Below are 17,866 nucleotides of genomic sequence, written 5' to 3'. Positions count from 1 at the left end.
TTAAATGAGGCCTTCAAGAGACCCCAGTACCCCAGATGATGACAACCACAGGGTTATGGGGAAGAGTTTCTCCTGTTTGAGTGAGGGCTGAGCTTGGCCTTCAGATGAACCTATGCTGACTGCTTCTTCGAAATGAGTTACAGGTCGTCTAACGTTGGTTCTTTGGTTCTGTTGAGTATTTATTTTAGTAATTAACTCAGCCATGGTTAATGGTTCTTCATAGCGTGATGTCTCATATCTTGAAAACCATTGTTTCATATGTTTTGTCCTGTTGTTTAGTTGTTTCAGGCAGGAGAATAAATTAGGTCCCTGTTACTCCATCTTGGCCAGAAACCATGAATCATTTTGTGGAGTTAGATTTTTATTGTAGTGGAATTTGGCTGGTAATAAAAGAAAGCAGGTGGAATTGACACAGTGAAGAGCTTGCATGGTTCTGTAGGATAGCAGTTCTCAAATTTGAGTCTGTGTGAGAATCACCCAAAGGGCTTGATAAAACACAGATTACTGAGTCCGTCCCCTGATCCCACCGACTCTGAGTTTCTGATTCAGTTGTTCTGGGGTGGGACCCAAGAACTTGCATTTTTAATATGTTCATAGATGATGCTGATGCTGCTGGTCCTGGGACCACACTCTGAATGTCAGTATGCCTGGATGTGGGTCTGCAAACTTTTTCTGTAAATAGTAAATATTTCAGGCTTTGTAAGCCACACGCTCTCTGTCACAGCTACTCAACTCTGCCATTGTAGGGCAAAAATTGTCACAATTTGTAAATGAACAGGTGTAAACTGTGTTTCAATAAAATTTTATTTGCAAAATCACAGGCTCTAGTTTGCCTATCTCTGGTTTAGGAGAACTTTGAGCGTTGACTCTGTGATGGGTGCTATAGTAGGTAATTGCTATTCCCTTTCGGAGTGAAGAGGAAGTTGTAATTCTAGCACATGCCTAGTCCCTTTACATAGAGTTTGATGGTCGCTGTACTCAGGATGATACGGTAGGCAAGGTGATGTCTGCCTTTCTAGGTTGTATTTCTATCTAACACTATGAAATGAAACAGAATGCACTATGGACATATAAAGTAAAAAGAACCCCTCCTTCCTCCTCCCACATAAATACACTCAGGACTGGCTCCATAATTTGCAAGCCCAGTGCAAAATGAAAATTCAGAAATTGTTCAAAAATTATTAAGAATTTCAAGATGGCGATAGCAGAGCATTAAACCAAGCACAGAGCCCCATGAGACTGCACAGGTTGCACACCTATGAGGCCAGCCTGAACACACATCGTCACATGGCCTCCACCACCACCTCTGCCACATACCTACCTACGTGTTTTTCGAGTCAGGAATGCTATTAATGTGAGGGCACTAACAGTACTGATATCCATACTTAGAAAATATCTTTAGATTTTTGTTACTTTTTGTAGCAGCTTTGTTTTCTCTGGGACAAGTGTGTGGCATATGACCAAAGTACCCAGTGTTCAAAGATATCTTACACAGTGTGAATAGAGAGAGCTTCTAGACTGACATAGAAGGTACCATGGGGAACGATCCATAAATAGATGGTCGAATATCCACCGCACATACAATTTGAGCCCTGCAGATAACTGGTCAACCAAGCTAGACTAAGCTCTGTATCCAACTGTATTGGTTCCTATAAATTTTTCCCATGTTGTATTCCACAAGCTTCTGTTCACAATGGCCGGCAGGGTCTGTAAGAGTTTTATCTGTTTGTGTGGACCAACAATAGCCAATATGGTGCCTTCTGTTCTACAGGAGCCAGAGTTCCTATAGCCACAAGTAAAATCATCTGCTGAAAACGTGAGAGCATTGGCATCTGCTGAGAGAGTCTAATTCATTGAAGGGATCCCCAAAATCCTTGAGTCCTTCCTTTTCCCTGCTGTTATAAAACTAGACCCACAGCATGGGACATATGGAGTCCTTGAAAGATACAAATAGCAGGGGAACTTGAGCCTTGATCTCATGGTGGATTTGGGCCTGAACGGCATCATTCTTCTAACCCCACTGGTCTTTTTGAGTCAGGGAGCAGCTGTGATACTTCCTTTGAAAGGAGCAGAATGCTATAACCCTTTGGATGAAAGACTGTTTTGAAGTGGCAACTGTGGATTTGGAAGGATGAGTTCTGTTGTTGAAGGGCAAGTGCACTACACCCTATCACCGAACCCTAACTCCAGATGATGAGAAGGCATGTGGGTTTATTAAAATATATACATAACAAAAATATTCCGAAATGAGCATTTTATCAGATTATATATCAATATTCCCATGTCAGCTGTTTGTGTATTCTGCGTACTAGGTCTTTCTGTGGAAAGCCTTTCCTTTCCCCTCTCCAATGTGAATTATATTCCCTCCTGTCCTCCTCTCTCCCCTTCTTCCCCACCCGCCATCCACTGACTCTATAGCAGTCTATATCTTGGCCCTCATCACGCTGTACTATAATAATTATGTTACTTGTCTGCCTGCAGCATTAGATTGATCTCCTTGAAGGCAAAGAAGATGTCTTATTTCATATTTGTATCCCTAGTGCCAAGCATAGTGCTTAGCACCCAGTAGGTCTTCAAAAAGTACTGAATTAATGAACTCTAAAGTAAAACTCAGAACCCAGCTCGTGTTAAAGAAAATCAAATATGTGGCAAGTCAAAATATATCTCTCAAAGTAGTGTTCTGAGATGAGAGAATGTTCTATAGCCATTAGCACAGGTGGCTATTGAGCATGTGAAATGTGGCTAGTGCAACTGAGGAACTGAATTTTTGTTTAACTTTAAATAATTTAAATAGCCCCATGTGCTAGTGGCTATCATATTGGACAGCCCAGTCTCAAGGCCACACATCTCTGTCCAGTAAGGACCAGGTATAACTTTGTTAGCCAAGGAAGCAGGCAATCATCTTGTTCCTAACATCATCACAGAGACTGAGAATGGGGGAGATTGTGAATGATACAACACACACAGGTCTATTTTCTCTTTATATAATGGGATACAACGAGGCTGGGGATTTTGGTTTTTCTTGGTTTGGGAGCCTGGAGAGAATATGGATTTTTAGTTGAATTCTTCTCACCTCAGCCTCCAGAAAGTCATATGACAAAATAAGATTGAACTCTATCATCCTTGTTCACATGTCTCAAGTGTCCAATGCTCTGTAAGGTACTGACTTGCTAGGGAACTTCAGCTGTATTGTGCACGGATTCCCATTTTATGTAGTTTCATAAATCCATTTCAGGGAGGTTGGTCTTCATGAAAACAGCTGGTCATCTATTGAAATAAAAGGAAGGAAACTTTCTTATGAAGCTTTGACATTTTTTATTTTCCAGGGAACTAAAGAGAAATCTGGTAGTGAGGGTTTGCAGTCACCTTTTGTGGTAGGTTTAAGCAAATGCTCGTTTAGAATGGGATGCTCGTCAAAATGGGAAAGGCTATCTCTAGTGTTTTATGCTGGGTACTCATTCCCTGTCTACTGTAAAGACCATTTAGGGGAGAGAAATTTAGCTGGCTTAATGTGCTTGCCTCAAAGTAATGAACTGCTCTTGATTGCAGCTAAACACCATAATGCATTCAGAGTTCAATTTCCCTGACGAGCCATTTACTTAAGGGTCTGGATACTATAAACAGGGATGGGAGGTCAGGAGAGGTACTGACATTATCCCGAGGCCAGCACTGTTCTACTGAAACATGAGTGTCTCCGAACTGAAAATGTCACCCAGCTCTGCCCCTTGGGAAGTTCTTTATGGATATCTCAAGTAAAAGATTATTTTAAAAAAATGAATACAACTCTTATTCTTCTCAAGATGAAGAGTGAATTGTGGCTCTCTCTCCTTCATTTCACTTCATGGATGCTCATTTTGTCTTTTTTTTTTCTTCTGTTCCTTTTCCCTCTTCAAGTACTTAAATGTCACCCACCAGTTCTGGGTCCTTACTCTGAACATGTGTGTCGGGAAAGAGGGCAGATGGAAGCCGGGGAGCAGGAGGAGGACTATGAATAAACTGCTCGTGCTGGCTGAACTGGGAGTACATTGTTATTAAAAAGTTGAGGGGTAATTTCTGGTATTGAATGAAACTTGAGTGGACCCACTTGAGTGGATCTTGGTGACTTTGTACTTTTAGGGCCCAAAATACCCATCACCTTTCCAAAATGATCATGTTGATTTTTTTCTGATCGCAGCAGCAGTATAATTACTGTATTTGATTCTTCTGGTTGCCCAGGAGGTCAAAGGCTCGGGGAAAGCCATTGGCTGCTGCAGAAATAGAGGTACTTGAAACCCCAGAAGGCTGAGGTTGGGGGAACTTGACGGTCGCTTTTTTTCATGGAACTGCGGCTTCACTGCTGTCCTCTCTTTTGACTTTGTTAGTGGAATGATTGCTCCTTATCATGACTTGAGCGGGGGTCCCCTTTCCCCACCCCGGGTCAATCAGGAAGCTCTAGAATTGTGACTTACTCTGTAACTATTTGTCAGTCGGCTGCTCTGCCACTCACCCAGAGCAAATTAAGCTATGTTCCCTCTCGGAGCCCCAGCATCCTCACCCACAGAATGCGCGATGATGACAGCTACCCCACTGGCCCTTGGGATGTTGCGCTATTAACCATAGAGCATGAGAGGGAAGATGGAAAAGTAGAGCCTTCTCTGCTGATGTGTGGTGGTGGTGGAGACCAGAGGCGTCTTGCTTCTAACAGCTGCGTTTTCTCTCCTTTGGGTCCAGGCTGCTTTGAATGCTGCATCAAGTGTCTGGGAGGAGTTCCCTATGCCTCTCTGGTGGCCACCATCCTCTGCTTCTCCGGGGTCGCCTTGTTCTGTGGCTGTGGGCATGTGGCTCTCGCTGGGACCGTGGCGATTCTCGAGCAACACTTCTCCACCAACACAAGTGACCATGCCTTGCTGAGCGAGGTGTAAGTACCTGCTTCCCTTTAAAAATGTATTTAAAGTGCAACCATCCCATGACGTTTTCAAAAAGACTACAGTGTGCTCTGCTGGCAGAAAACTGTTGCTTTTCGTTAAAGCTCACTGTATGCAGATAGAAACAGGTCCACGAGAGAAGGAAAAAGAACGGGCCAAGAATGCAGTGGGTGTTTGGCCCCCGGGGGTGGGATCTCACCTGGGAACGGCAAGATGCACACATAGGACCCTCCGCACACGGTAGCCATGGGTGTGGGGGACTGTGGCAAGATGATAGGTTGATGTTGCCAGTCATCACACCAGAGCGAGTTATCATGGTTCCCAAGTAACAGATGCCCTCCACAGTTCTCACGGGAAATGACCATCCCTGGAATGACAGGAGCCCTGTTGAGGACTTACCCCAACTCTAAGTCTACAGGAGCAGCACTTGGACATTAATTCATCAGGCGGAAGAACAAATCCCAGGGTATCCTCCGATGTAGAAAAGGGAAAGTTTTGGGGATTTAGCCCAAAATCTCTGCTCTCCCATTCTGGAATGGTCCTCAGTGGAGCCTCAACACCTCCCATGCATAGATTCTCATAACTGTGCAAGCTCAGCAGCAATGTATTCATTTCCTTTATATATTTCCCCCTTTCTCTATTTCTTTCAGTGTTTTCTGATTCTTTCCTTGACTCCCAAAGTTTCACAGTGTTTAGGTATCTTGTGATTGTAAGAAATTTTTCTATCAGACTGAAAAAGGCATGAATGAATTTTTACGGAACAATAATAGAATCATGTGGAAAGAGTCCTTCAGGAGTTTTATTCTTTTTTATCTGTTCATAAATGACATCCAAAGAAATGAGCAAGGGTGGGGGAGGTTGTAAGGAGGATCAAGAAGGACAAGGCACTCATTGAGTGCCAGCTATGTACAAAGAAGACCAAGAAATATTTGCCACCACTGAACCTGGGAAAGGTGTGTTGGTTTAATTAGCTACTGATCTTGATAAGTGGCTCTCAGCTTCCCGGAATCTTGAAAAAATTCTCATGCCCGTGTTTGACCCAAGGCTGATTAAGTCACAGTCTCCGGGGATAGGACCCAGGTACTAGTATTCTCTAAAGCTCCCCATGTGGTTCCAATGGGCAGCCAAAGGTTGAGGAACAGTCATCTGGGTCTGTCGGCCTTCAGAAGACAAAGTTAGTTCTGAATTAACTTTTTGTATCTTAAACCTACTTCACATATTATCACTTGTATAGTGAGAATCTCAATGCAAAAAACATCTGCCCAAGTCACTCCTTGAAGAAGGCCCGAGTGCTTACTTAGGGTTTCTCTCAGAGTAACAGGAACCACTAGGCCTGCTTGGGAGGCATTTTGACATGGCGGAAGGAACATGTCCATTGGAGCAGAGGTCAAATGCTGGCTCTATCACTAACTGTGTATCCTTGGACAAGTAACTTAACTCCTCAAAGCGTGTGTTTACTTATATGCAAAATGAAGATTCTAGCCCTCGCAGCACAGAACTTGAGTAAGTATTAAAAGCTTACAACTGGGCCCCTGCCCTTGACCTTGTCAAGGAAGGAAAGGAAACTTCTGCCTTGTCAGGGAAGGTTGTCCACCTCCACAGTGGGCCCACCTCGGAAGAAAGGCCTAGGCTGCGGTGGTGTGGGCAGGAATGCCTGCCTGGAATGCCCCATGAGCCCACCGGAGCCATCAGCTGGGTGGGAGATGTCACAGGAACATCACCCTCACGTCCTCCCTCCAGAGGCTGAAAACGTTGTCTGTTTACCACGCAGTGAATTTAACTTTTCAGGATCTCTTCTTCCTTTTCCTAGGATACAGCTGATGCAGTATGTCATCTATGGAATTGCCTCCTTCTTCTTCTTGTACGGGATCATTCTGTTGGCAGAAGGCTTTTACACCACAAGTGCAGTGAAAGAACTGCACGGGGAGTTTAAAACCACCGCCTGTGGCCGATGCATCAGTGGCATGGTGAGTGCGAATCTGATTGTCTGATATACAACCTCTCTGTATTCCTTTATATTTGGTAGAAGCTACGAGCTAACTGAGAGTGGATGGGGTCCATGACACAAATATTGTTCTTACCGATTTAGATTAGGAATATGAAAAAATCTTCAACATATTATTGATAAGAGATTAAAATATATGGCTTGTAGTATTAAATCAAACATTTCCCTTATCAACGTACAGGTAACAGGGGTATTGAAGATTTTTCAACTGGGAAAGGCCACTTTCATATTGTCTCAATGCTCCCCTTCATTTGTCTTTGAATATGGATCGTAGCCATAAAGACTTACATGTACTGTGTACTATGAAAATCCTTCTGGAAGTATTTACCAAGCACTTTTTCTACTAAGCACATACGTGGAGACTTTGCTAGTCACTGGGGGTACAAAGATTAAAACACAGGCTCCTGTCCTCCAGAATCTGGTAGTCTAAAGACAGGGGTTAGCAAACTCCAGCTCTTGGGCCAAATCAGGCCCACGACCTGTTTCTGGACGGCTAATAAGCTGAGAATGGCTTTATAGCTTTAAATTGTTAGGGGAAAGAAACAAATGAATAACATCTTATGATACATGAAAATTATATGAAACTCAAGTTTTGATGACCATAAGTAGTTTTATTGCACCCTGCCACATCCACTCGGTGACGTGTTGTCGGTGGCTGCTTTCACGCTGTAACGGCACAGCTATGTGGTTGCAAGAGACCGTATGTGGCCCGCAGAGCCTAAACTGTTCCCTGTCTGGCCTTTTGCAGGCGTTTGCTGACCTCTGGTCACAGGAGGACAAAGCTTTAAAAAGAGCTCATTGAGAGACAGGGTTAGGAGGTGCTGCATCACAAAAGGAAACTCAGTGTGAGCTGAGAGGCTAGGAGGAGAGAGGCATTTATGAGCTTGATTTGGGGCAGGTTGAATTGGAGTTGTAATGGCATATTCACGTCAAAATGCCTCCCAGGCAGCTGGCTGTGTTGGTCTGGCGTTGAAAGAGAGGTCAGGCGTAAAGGCAAGAGTTTGGGAGCCGGGGAAGCACCCGCACTGAGGCAGAGCCCCGGCTGGCTGCTGAAAGCATTGGCACGCCCTGAGCAGGCCAGCCGCCCTCGCTGCAGGCCGGGCACTGACAGAGCCTTCTGCTCCTGGTGGAGAGAGGACGTAGAGTCTGCCTTCAAACACCCGGAGAGCCTAGTGTTCATAAAAATCCTCCAAGATGGCACGCAGAGTGTGGCGACCAGCTGCGAGCCTGCTCCGGAGGGTCTGTGACGCAGGGTGCATTGAAGTAGGTGCAATCCTTCCCTGGGTAGACTCATCGCTGGTAGCTGCTCACCCCAGGAGGGACCCTCTGGTCCTAGGGAAACTGCTGAAATGCGCTGCCTCTGCTGCTTCTCTGTCTGGCCCTTAGTTCCTGCTAAGTTTCTGAGTCCTTCGTTAATAGCCTGGAAACTGCAGTCAGAAATCTGTGCAAAAGGCGGTGGGCACGGGGAGGGTAGCAGAATCAGGGAGGGCTTGGCCGCAGGCTGGAGGGGAGGAAATTGCCCCACGCGCGATTGGGGAAGAGGACCCAGCATGAGCAGGGCAGAGGGGCCCAGAAAAGAGGGAGGCACTCCAGGGAAGCAGTGGTGTGCGCCGGCTGGAAGGGAAGGGTCTAGCGAAGGAGGATGGAAATGACGCTGCTTGGGGCGGGAGGCGGCGGGTGACAGGGACCAGATCAGGAAAGACCTTGAGTCCCAGGCTAGGAGTAAAATCAGAAGACAAAGCTGAGCAGGAGTGATATGATCATGCACGTGGGAGAGTGATCTCCGAGTGGTGTGGAGCATGGATTGGAGGGAAGGAGGAGAGGTTAGCTAGAGGTGATCGCAAGGCTCCTGGTGAGCGATGGCAGAGCTCTGAACTAGGCTCCGGCAGTGGAGTAGAGAAGAGGGGACAGATTCAAAGACTGCGGGCCAGGTGGCCTCCTGGATTGGCATATGAGAGTGAGCACAAGAGGAGGGAGTGAGTGCCTAGTCTCTGGCTCGCTGTGTGTGAAGGCTGCCTGCCATTTGGGTGGGTGGGGGAGGATGGAGATCCCGCTCCCATGTTAGTATCGGGGCTGGATGTGCCCGCCGCTAGCCAGGTGGGGTTATCGGGAGCGTCGCTGAGAGGCTTGGGCTGGGGTTTCTGGGAACACTGGGCTGGGGGTGCCTGAGAGTTGTCCATGGAAGAGTGGCGGGCATGAATAAGTTCACGCCGAGGTTTGGGGAGGGAGAGAGCCCTGGGCCACACCACTGTCTACTGGGTAGGCCAAAGGAAAGGAGCCTTCGTGAGGACCTAAGGGAGGAACAGCCAGACAGGTAAGGAATGTCAGGGGGTGCAAGGAAGAAGAAAGTGGCCAAGGAGATGCCCCTAAAGGGTCCGGAGAATTTGATGGAAGCTTGAGTCTTATCTCTGTCGTTGTTCCCATGAATGCCCACCTCACAGTCAGCTGAGCCTGACATCCTACAGGCTACAGCAAGTGGTGCCTAGGGCTTAAGTCTCTCCCGCTGTGATCTCTGGAAATTTCTTGTTCAGTCCAACACATTGCCCTGATCCTGCAGAGGGACCTGCCCCGCAGCCAGCCCTGCTGGTTCTGCCCAGCCTCTGCTCTCCACCAGGCTGCTTCCCACCAACCTGAGCTACTGTGCCCTCAGGCCGATGCTCCCTCCTGTATCACACCCAGGCTGGGCCAGTCCCACAGCATGGCTAAGACGAGGCTGTAAATGTAACAGAGTGTTACTGAGGCCAGGGGGCTGCGACAAGGAGATGCCAATGCAGAAACCACTCCTGCTGGAGTTGACAGGGCTGGCCCCACCTAGGGTCCTGCTCCTCTGTCCCTCCTGGGCCCTGCCTGTGCCCTGTTGTTCTTTCACCTCAGCGGTGCCTTTCAGCATGTCTGACCCCAACTTTGTGTTCCACCCAGATCCACCCCGCCCAGGAGACCCTCCATCCCCAGGGAGAGGTCCATCCAAACATGATAAACTAGGAGGGGCCCTGTACCAACATTTAAGTTCAGTGCAGTGACAGCGTTTGTGGGACTTCAGAACAGGAACGCGTGCACACACAGTCTCCAGGGACAAACAGTCTCCTGGGGACAAAGAGTCTCCCTGAGACAAATAGTCTCCTCAGCGAGTGTTATTCAGAAAACCACATTCCTGAAAGAAACTGCCGCCAGCGATGGAAGCCGCCACTCACCTGCTGAGCCATCCCATTCTTTGTTGATTCGAACCTCTCCAATTCCAAATCCCAAATAGGATTCTCCTTTCACTTTGGCTTTTTAAGGTGAAGTTCACAGAACAAGGGAGTAAATGAATTTAAAACTCTCTGGAGTAAATTCTATCCTGATAAAGGTGTTGTTTAGAAAAAATATGAAGTAACTACTATACAAGTCAGGGAAATGGTTACTTTTGGGGGGAAGGAGGCAACTGTAAAAAAAACAAAAAAAAGAGGAAATGACATGATTGTAGGGAGCTGAGAGAAAATAGCAACAAAAAGTGGGGAAAAACCCTACCTAAACTCCTGGCAGCTTTAAAATGGCAGCTTTCCCCCCTCACTTCTACCCCTCAGGTTTTTGGGGTTTTTTGTTTAGGAAGATTAGCCCTGAGCTCACATCCGTGCCCATCTTCCTCTACTTTATATGTGGGATGCCTGCCACAGCATGGCTTGATAAGTGGTGCCATGTCCACACCCGGGATCCAAACCGGCGAACCCCAGGCAGCGGAAGCAGAATGTGCGAACTTGACCACTGTGCCAGTTTCTGCCAGGGCGTAGTATTAAATTGGCAACTGCCTGATGTTTAACATTCTGGATACTGAAAGTATTCATTTGACCTTTGACGAGTTCAAGTCATTACACAGGGAGGCCGTGGCTGGAGGTGGCTCTCAGGCCTTGGCAGCCTACCTAAGCAAACCGAAACCTGAGCCAGAGCCCATGCGCTGGAATCTGAGAACATGAAACCTGAGCACTCCCCCCTCACCGAAAGCCAACCAGTCTCTCAGATAAGGCAACTGCGTAAGCTACAGCCAATCCAATCATCGCCTTGCTTTGCTTCTGTGTCTGCTCTATAAAAACCTCTCCCCAGCCCCTGTCGCTGGAGCCTCCTATCCGCGTTCCCATTCAGATGGATGTATGCTCAGACACATCTTCACATTTCTCAGAAATTTTAATGTGCCTCAGTTTACTTCCTAACAAGCGTTAACATACCAGGGACAGTAGAGAGTATAAGGAGCTTGTGCTGGAGGCTGTGCGTCTTCGCCCAGAGAGGTATGGGTGACCACGTGGGCCTGTGTTTGGAGCTGTTCTCAGGGAGGAGGGTGCTGGTGCGCGTGGGGGCTTTTGTACCACCATGCCAAGCAGGAAGAACTGCCCCCAACCAGCACAGCCCACGTTTATCTGCGTATATGTTGGACTTTGAGAAAAGATCTGTTCTAATCCGTTGAAAAGCCACTTATGCAGAGGACCTGGGCTGTCTTCATTCCTCTTCCTGGTGCCCGTGCCTTGAACACTATGGTTTTGTTGATACATTCCAGGGGATCATTGAAGGGACCTACCTTGGAGCATGTTAGGAAGATCTAGGTGACAGGGGAAGGCTGATGACAGCTGAAGCACCATGCTCACGACAGGAAGTTGTATGAGGCGAGGAAGACAAATGAGCTCTGCCCACCAGGGATGGCGAAGCTGCTCCTCGTTCACAGGAAGGCCTTGCCGTCACTGGTCCTTCAGAGGAAGCACCTGCCCGAGTGCTGAGGCAGCAATTCTGAATGCTCGAGGCCTCCATGATAGGAATGGCCCCCAACTGGGCTCTCTCCACTGCGCACTTTGGAGAAGTGGAGCCCTTACCACTGCAGGAAGGGAAGGCTCACCAAGCAAAGAACCACCAGCCCATTTTCAAGTCTTTGTGGTATTATTAGAAAGTAAAGTTTTCTTTTGAAGGGTAAGAAAAAGAAACCTTAGTCTGGAGCAGCCCATCCATAAGCACTGGAAGAGGAAGAGGGCGTGAAACTGCTCAAATCTGCTGCTTTGAATATTTTTAGAAATGCAAATACTTCCGAAAGTTTAAATATCCTTGAAATAAAAGAAAAAATAACTTGTTTCTGCAGTTTCCTGGGTCGACCAACAGGAGACAGCCTGTCTGAGCCTGACCCCCAGGCCGACCTCGTCCAACTGCAGTGTGGAAAGTCAGATTGAATCTCCAGGTCTTCAGGATCAGCTTAAAAAAATAAAAGCCAAACGAGAATTCCAAACCCTCGCCCACACACTCTGTGGGTGCACATTCTGAAAATAGAAATACCACAAAGTTTTTGAAGCAGCCTTTCAAAGTGAAAATTGGTAGTCAAGGCAGAAGGTTATGAAGAAAGTAAAGCAATATGATTATATTCTTCCTGAGATCGCCTATGGCAACGTGTGGGTGAAGGCGATGAAGATTTTTCCCTAAGCCATTGCTTTGCTTGCAGAGCTGCTGTGAATCTTAAAGACAAAAAAACCAAGAGGGAAATGAGAATTTTATCTGATACACTGTTCATTAAGCTTATGTTCAAGGCTATTTTAAACTTGTAATCAAGTTTCAAACATCTAATGCTTTTAGTAATTTCACAGGATCACAAAACTAGGGAAGTTCCTTTTGAGAAAGGGCTTCCTGTAGCAATTGCTATTATACTACCTATTATGTAAAATAAAGGTAATTTTTGATAAATATGCAGTTATAATTCAGTGGCCTATAAAAGCATCCAGACACTATCCCATGGTACCATGCTCTGAGTTCTTAGAACTAATGTTTAGAAAGAGCACCACGTGGGAGGCCCTGTCACTAATTAGCTCTGTGACTTTGGACAAGGGAGATCACCTCTTGGGGTTTCATGTCCTTGTTAGTTAAGAGAGGGACCTGAAAAGTCCCGGAAGTGACTTCACTACTCTACCCCAGATACCAGCCCTCAGTTCTCCCCTCCCTTGGCACTACTGTGGCCCAGGCAGTGCTCTAAATGCATCCCACAAGTTCGGTATCGGGCCAGAAACACATAATCATTCTTCCCAGGGGATGCGCCTTGCCTGTTTCAGTGACGATTCTCTCTTCCTCTCGTCTTGCGCTTAGTTCGTCTTCCTCACCTACGTACTGGGAGTGGCCTGGCTGGGCGTGTTTGGTTTCTCTGCGGTGCCTGTGTTTATGTTCTACAACATATGGTCAACTTGTGAAGTCATCAAGTCACCCCAGACCAACGGGACAGCTGGTGTGGAGCAGATCTGCGTGGATATCCGGCAATACGGTACTTCCTTTTAATTCCCCCCGATTAACTTCTAACCTCTTGTGCCTACCTCTGGACCTTAAGTATTACGTGGGCATCTTTTTAATTGTCATGATCTGCTTCATACATTCTTCTATTGGAATAATATGTACTCTTTCCCTCAATATGCTCCATGTTCTGGAAACATCACTCAGGCTCTTAGTTGCTAAAAGGCATCATTCAAAATTGTTATATTTTGGGGCTGGCCCCGTGGCCGAGTGGTTAAATTCAGGCGCTTTGCTTCGGCGGCCCAGGGTTTCACCAGTTCGGATCCTGGGCGCTGACATGGCACCGCTCATTAGGCCATGCTGAGGCGGCATCCCACACAGCACAACCAGAGGCACTCACAACTAGAATATACAACTATGTACTGGGGGGCTTTGGAGAGAAGAAGGGAAAAAAAAAAAGGAAGATTGGCAACAGATGTTAGCTCAGGTACCAATCTCAAAAAAAAAAAGTTAACTTGAAAATATAAGTATGTAGTGAAAAAGACTTTTTATAATTCAAAGCTACTTTATAATACAATTCAATCAAAAAAAACTTCTGGATATCCACTATAAAATGATTACATATGTTTTCTTTAATTTCTTTTCAGTTTTGAACTATCAAACTTTCTGTCCAAAATATTGCATGCACTGTACAATCCAATTAATTTGCTCATCCAACTCTTCAAATCAGGTCTCTTTTAAACGACCAGTTGCTTAAATTTCATCTATACTGAAAAACAACATAGAATCTAGACATAAAGCCATCAGAATGTACTCTATAGGAGCCGGCTGTTGGAAACCTGGTCAAACATTTTCTAATGAATGGGATCCTCACAGTAGGCAGCTAAGGTTGGTTCATGTTGACAAACCACAGCAGGGGCCATTGCTCCCCCTGTCAATTAATTTGAGACTCGCCTTCCCTGCTGCACGAGAGAAGGCAGCATCCTAAGCAAGGAGTTTAATTAGTGCTTTTAGCCGGGATAGCAGGAAATCCTGTTCTTGGCAGAAACAACAAGGTTGGGGGGGAGACCCTTTCATTAAAATTGAAGAGGAAATTACTGTTCTTTCAGAGCTTTTCTGGAGAGAGATGACTATTTCATTTTTCTTCTTGTTTTTCCTGTGTGGCTTATCCTTAACATCTTATCTTACAACATAATACGAAATGCACCTAAATCTGCCCATGGGACCAATCGCTGCTCATAAAGACCAAGGCTCAACCACACTGTTCTTTATGATGGATTGAAAAACAGCCTGAAGTTGATTTTTAAAGTATCTGTAAATATATGTCTAAATGTACATCACTTCCCTATTTTTAAATATTTTCACTACTTTTTAAGTTCTGATTTGAAACCACTAGGTTTCACTGACAATTTGGGGACTTGTCATTTCCCATTTTTCTGAAGCATAAAGATTTACTCTTGGCCCATGACAAGGATGGAAGGAATAAGGAATTTTTTTTAATCCTCCTTCCTTACCTCCTGAGAGAAATGTAATTTGAGCTGTGTTTAATTTTTTTTCTTTTTTTAAAGATTTTATTTTTTTCCTCTTTCTCCTCAAAGACCCCCGTACACAGTTGTATATTCTTCGTTGTAGGTCCTTCTATAGTTGTGGCACGTGGGACGCCGCCTCAGCGTGGCTTGATGAGCAGCGCCATGTCTGTGCCCAGGATTCAAACCAACAAAACACTGGGCCGCCTGCAGCCGAGCGCACAAACTTAACCAGTCGGCCACGGGGCCAGCCCCGAGCTGTGTTTAATTTTTAAGCACACACCTACGCATTAGTGGGGAAAAGATCAGCAGCCCAATGGACGATGTCACTGGAGAAAGGGGGTCAGGGTTACAGTGAGACACCACAGACCATGCTGGCACTACGGTCTGTGGTGAAGGACGGAGTTCTTCTTCTTTTTCAGATTTCCAATTGGATTTTCAATCTAAAAGTATTTCCAATAGATTTGTAAAACACAACAAAAATGAATATAAAAGCAAAGACATAAAAAATCCAAATTACATAAACAAATTTCTCTGTCAAATTGCCATGAAACTTTCTGAGTGTAGACTTTCAATTTCGGAACTTATCTCATGGCAGACCCACTAACAAAAAGCTTGGGTAGCAAGGCCACGGACCATGAAATTCATGGAGAAATGGATTTGACCTCAGCACGGGGCAGGGGTCATCTTGTAGTTTACGGTTCAAGGCTAGGTCCTCCCTACAGTGAGTTTATGAAGAAGATCAATTTTCACAAATATCAGCTCAACTAAACGAAGCATAATTTTTAGTGAAAAAATGTCCATTAGGTTGTGGACTAGTTGACTTGGCTCTTGCCCTACTGTCCACATAGGGCTTACTATTTATTCAAACAATTTTGTTGTGCCAAGGGCAGATAGGGCAATTGTTGATGAAGACTGCAGTGTATGATGGCACTGTAATCGACATCTAAAGTGGTGAGGACAGTTGAGAGCACGAGTCACTGTAGTCTCTACTAGAAACTGACATTCTACTGGGATTCACTTGGCAGGTATCATTCCTTGGAATGCCTTCCCAGGAAAAATCTGTGGCTCCGCCCTGGAGAACATCTGCAACACCAATGAGGTAAAACCCCTCAGGTCCGAGGGCCAGAGGATCACTTCCCAAATTAGGCTGAGAAAAAGGGTTCTCCTGGGTAGAAAGAGCAGGAGAAAGGGCTAAAATGCTAGTAAGGAAAGCTCTTTTTTGCACATTCTTTAAGATTGAACTGTACATAATCACCAATATGCAGCTGTTTTTGACCTAGAAAATGGCTATTTCACATGGTCCAGGCATTTAGAGAGCTTTCTCTTTTGGCAATAATTTGTAGTGATCCCAATCCTGCAATTTTGAAAATATATGTAGATTCTTCTCTTTCTCAAAGTAGAACATCTGTCACAGAACAAATGTAAATTTTCATAGAAAAGATTTCCCTGAATTTGTATTTAAACCAAGTTACTCGTTTATATTTCCAGAGTGATTCACTTATTTGTTGTTCACCCTTAATTGGCAATAAATCCTAACGCTTCAGCTTAAAATCTCTCAGCCCTAGAATATTCTTCAGGCATTGGTTTATAACTGTTCATAAAAGAAAATTAAATGCACTAGTGGGAGCTTGCGTATTTAAGAAAATCCTAACATGCTTTTGGAAAGCAATGAGTTATAGTAATAATATAATAATCATATAATAATTAGCCCCTACCTTCCTGGCTAGTCAATTTATATATCCATAAGATGGATTGGCTCAAATCAGGGGCTCCCAGCCTTGGCTGCACATTGCCGTCACTGAGGAGCATTATAATATACTGATGGCTGAGGCCAAGCCCCCAGATACTCAGATTTAATTGGTCTGGGATACAGCCTGGGCATCAGAAAGTTTTGAAAGCCCCCAGATGATTCCAGTATGCAGCCAGGGTTGTGAACTGGGCTTTGAAGGGAATATGTGCAAGCACCCAGAAACAGGTGTAGGCCATTTCATTCCACATAAAATGCTTATGTCGGTGCCTGTTCTTTCCTAGTTCTACATGTCCTATCACCTGTTCATTGTGGCCTGTGCGGGAGCTGGTGCCACCGTCATTGCCCTGGTGAGTAACGGCCCCAGGACTGGCCTAGGCTAGCTCCCGCCCCCTGCTGTCTCTATAATGACAGGTTTCCCTTCCAGCTTTTGCCAGCCTACTGAAGCAAACAATTCTGGGACTCAACCTTGGTTAAATTTCACCTCTGTGAACTTACCACTTGTCTAAATTGCAGGAAATACTAGTTGGCTGTCTTGGCACCGATTGTAGGTAATGTAATTTGGATTCTGTGGAAAGAAGAGAGGGTACCAACACCCGGAACACCTGTTAACTAGGACTGGCATATTGCATTGTTGCATATTTAGCACTTACTTTCATGACTTCAATCATGGACAGATGCTCATGTGAGGCATTACCCATTTCTTTGCCAAGAAATCTTCACTTCCAAATGGAAATATGCATATATACATACATACATGTACAGTTGCCCTTGTTAGGCACAGTAGTGATGTTCTATAAAGTCTCCTCGAATAGAGGTAGCAAATACCAAGCCACTGCCCTTGGGAGATAGAGCTAGATTTCTGTGAGCCTGTGGTCACAACATTTTAGTCAGACAGATCAATAGATAACCTTCTTTTGTGCGTTTCTGTTTAAACCCATCTTATTTAGTGTATATTGCTGATTCATTGCCATTGAACTCACGGTTAACAACACTGTACCTCAAACCTCAGTGAAGCTCATTGAGCACCTATATTTTCTCCGTGAGGCACCTCGTAGCCTTCTTGTGCTTAGAAACACTAGACAGCACTTCAGCACTATGATTAAGGAACATTTAAAGAATTAAATCACAAAAATGCAAAAAAGGTGGCACTAAATAAATTGCAAAAAGGATACTTGCTTACAGTCTGAGAGCTGAAATAGGAAGGCAGAGGGTCACCGTGGTTGGCCTCAGCCGGGAACATGCGCATTAGGCAACTCAACTTTTTCCCCACTCAGCATGGCCATGAATGACAGTGAAAGTGCCAGGAGTGTTATTTTGGGGGTTACAGAGGAATTTTAGCATGTAGACAAATTCACCAATATGGAATCTGCAAATAATGAGGATCAACTGTATAAACACACACAAGTATCTGTATGTTCGTATGTATGTGTATATATGTAATTTGGGAGGGCTTGGT

General features: G+C 45.3%; 1 protein-coding gene and 1 long non-coding RNA gene across 7 annotated transcripts in view; one reads left to right on the top strand and one right to left on the bottom strand.

Annotated features, from left to right (window-relative positions):
• The window catches only part of GPM6B (glycoprotein M6B), a 152,366-nt gene that overhangs the window by 130,376 nt on the left and 4,124 nt on the right, over positions 1–17,866 (top strand). For all 6 annotated transcript variants that reach the window (XM_070256934.1, XM_023633678.2, XM_003365795.5 and 3 more), the window contains 5 exons: positions 4,711–4,897; positions 6,715–6,871; positions 12,994–13,165; positions 15,686–15,759; positions 16,692–16,757. In XM_070256934.1, coding sequence (XP_070113035.1) covers positions 4,711–4,897; positions 6,715–6,871; positions 12,994–13,165; positions 15,686–15,759; positions 16,692–16,757 — 656 coding nt within the window. The remainder of the gene's footprint in view (positions 1–4,710; positions 4,898–6,714; positions 6,872–12,993; positions 13,166–15,685; positions 15,760–16,691; positions 16,758–17,866) is intronic.
• Positions 11,049–17,735, bottom strand: LOC138921749 (uncharacterized). The gene is made up of 2 exons (XR_011434597.1): positions 16,906–17,735; positions 11,049–12,371 (listed from the first exon to the last, which is right to left on the bottom strand). It is a non-coding gene; the product is annotated as an uncharacterized lncRNA (long non-coding RNA).

The sequence above is a fragment of the Equus caballus genome, chromosome X (genome assembly GCF_041296265.1).
Source record: "Equus caballus isolate H_3958 breed thoroughbred chromosome X, TB-T2T, whole genome shotgun sequence".
NCBI classification, from domain to species: Eukaryota; Metazoa; Chordata; class Mammalia; order Perissodactyla; family Equidae; genus Equus; species Equus caballus.
Note: the sequence above shows the minus strand (reverse complement) of the source record. Positions and strands in the feature narration are given on the sequence as shown.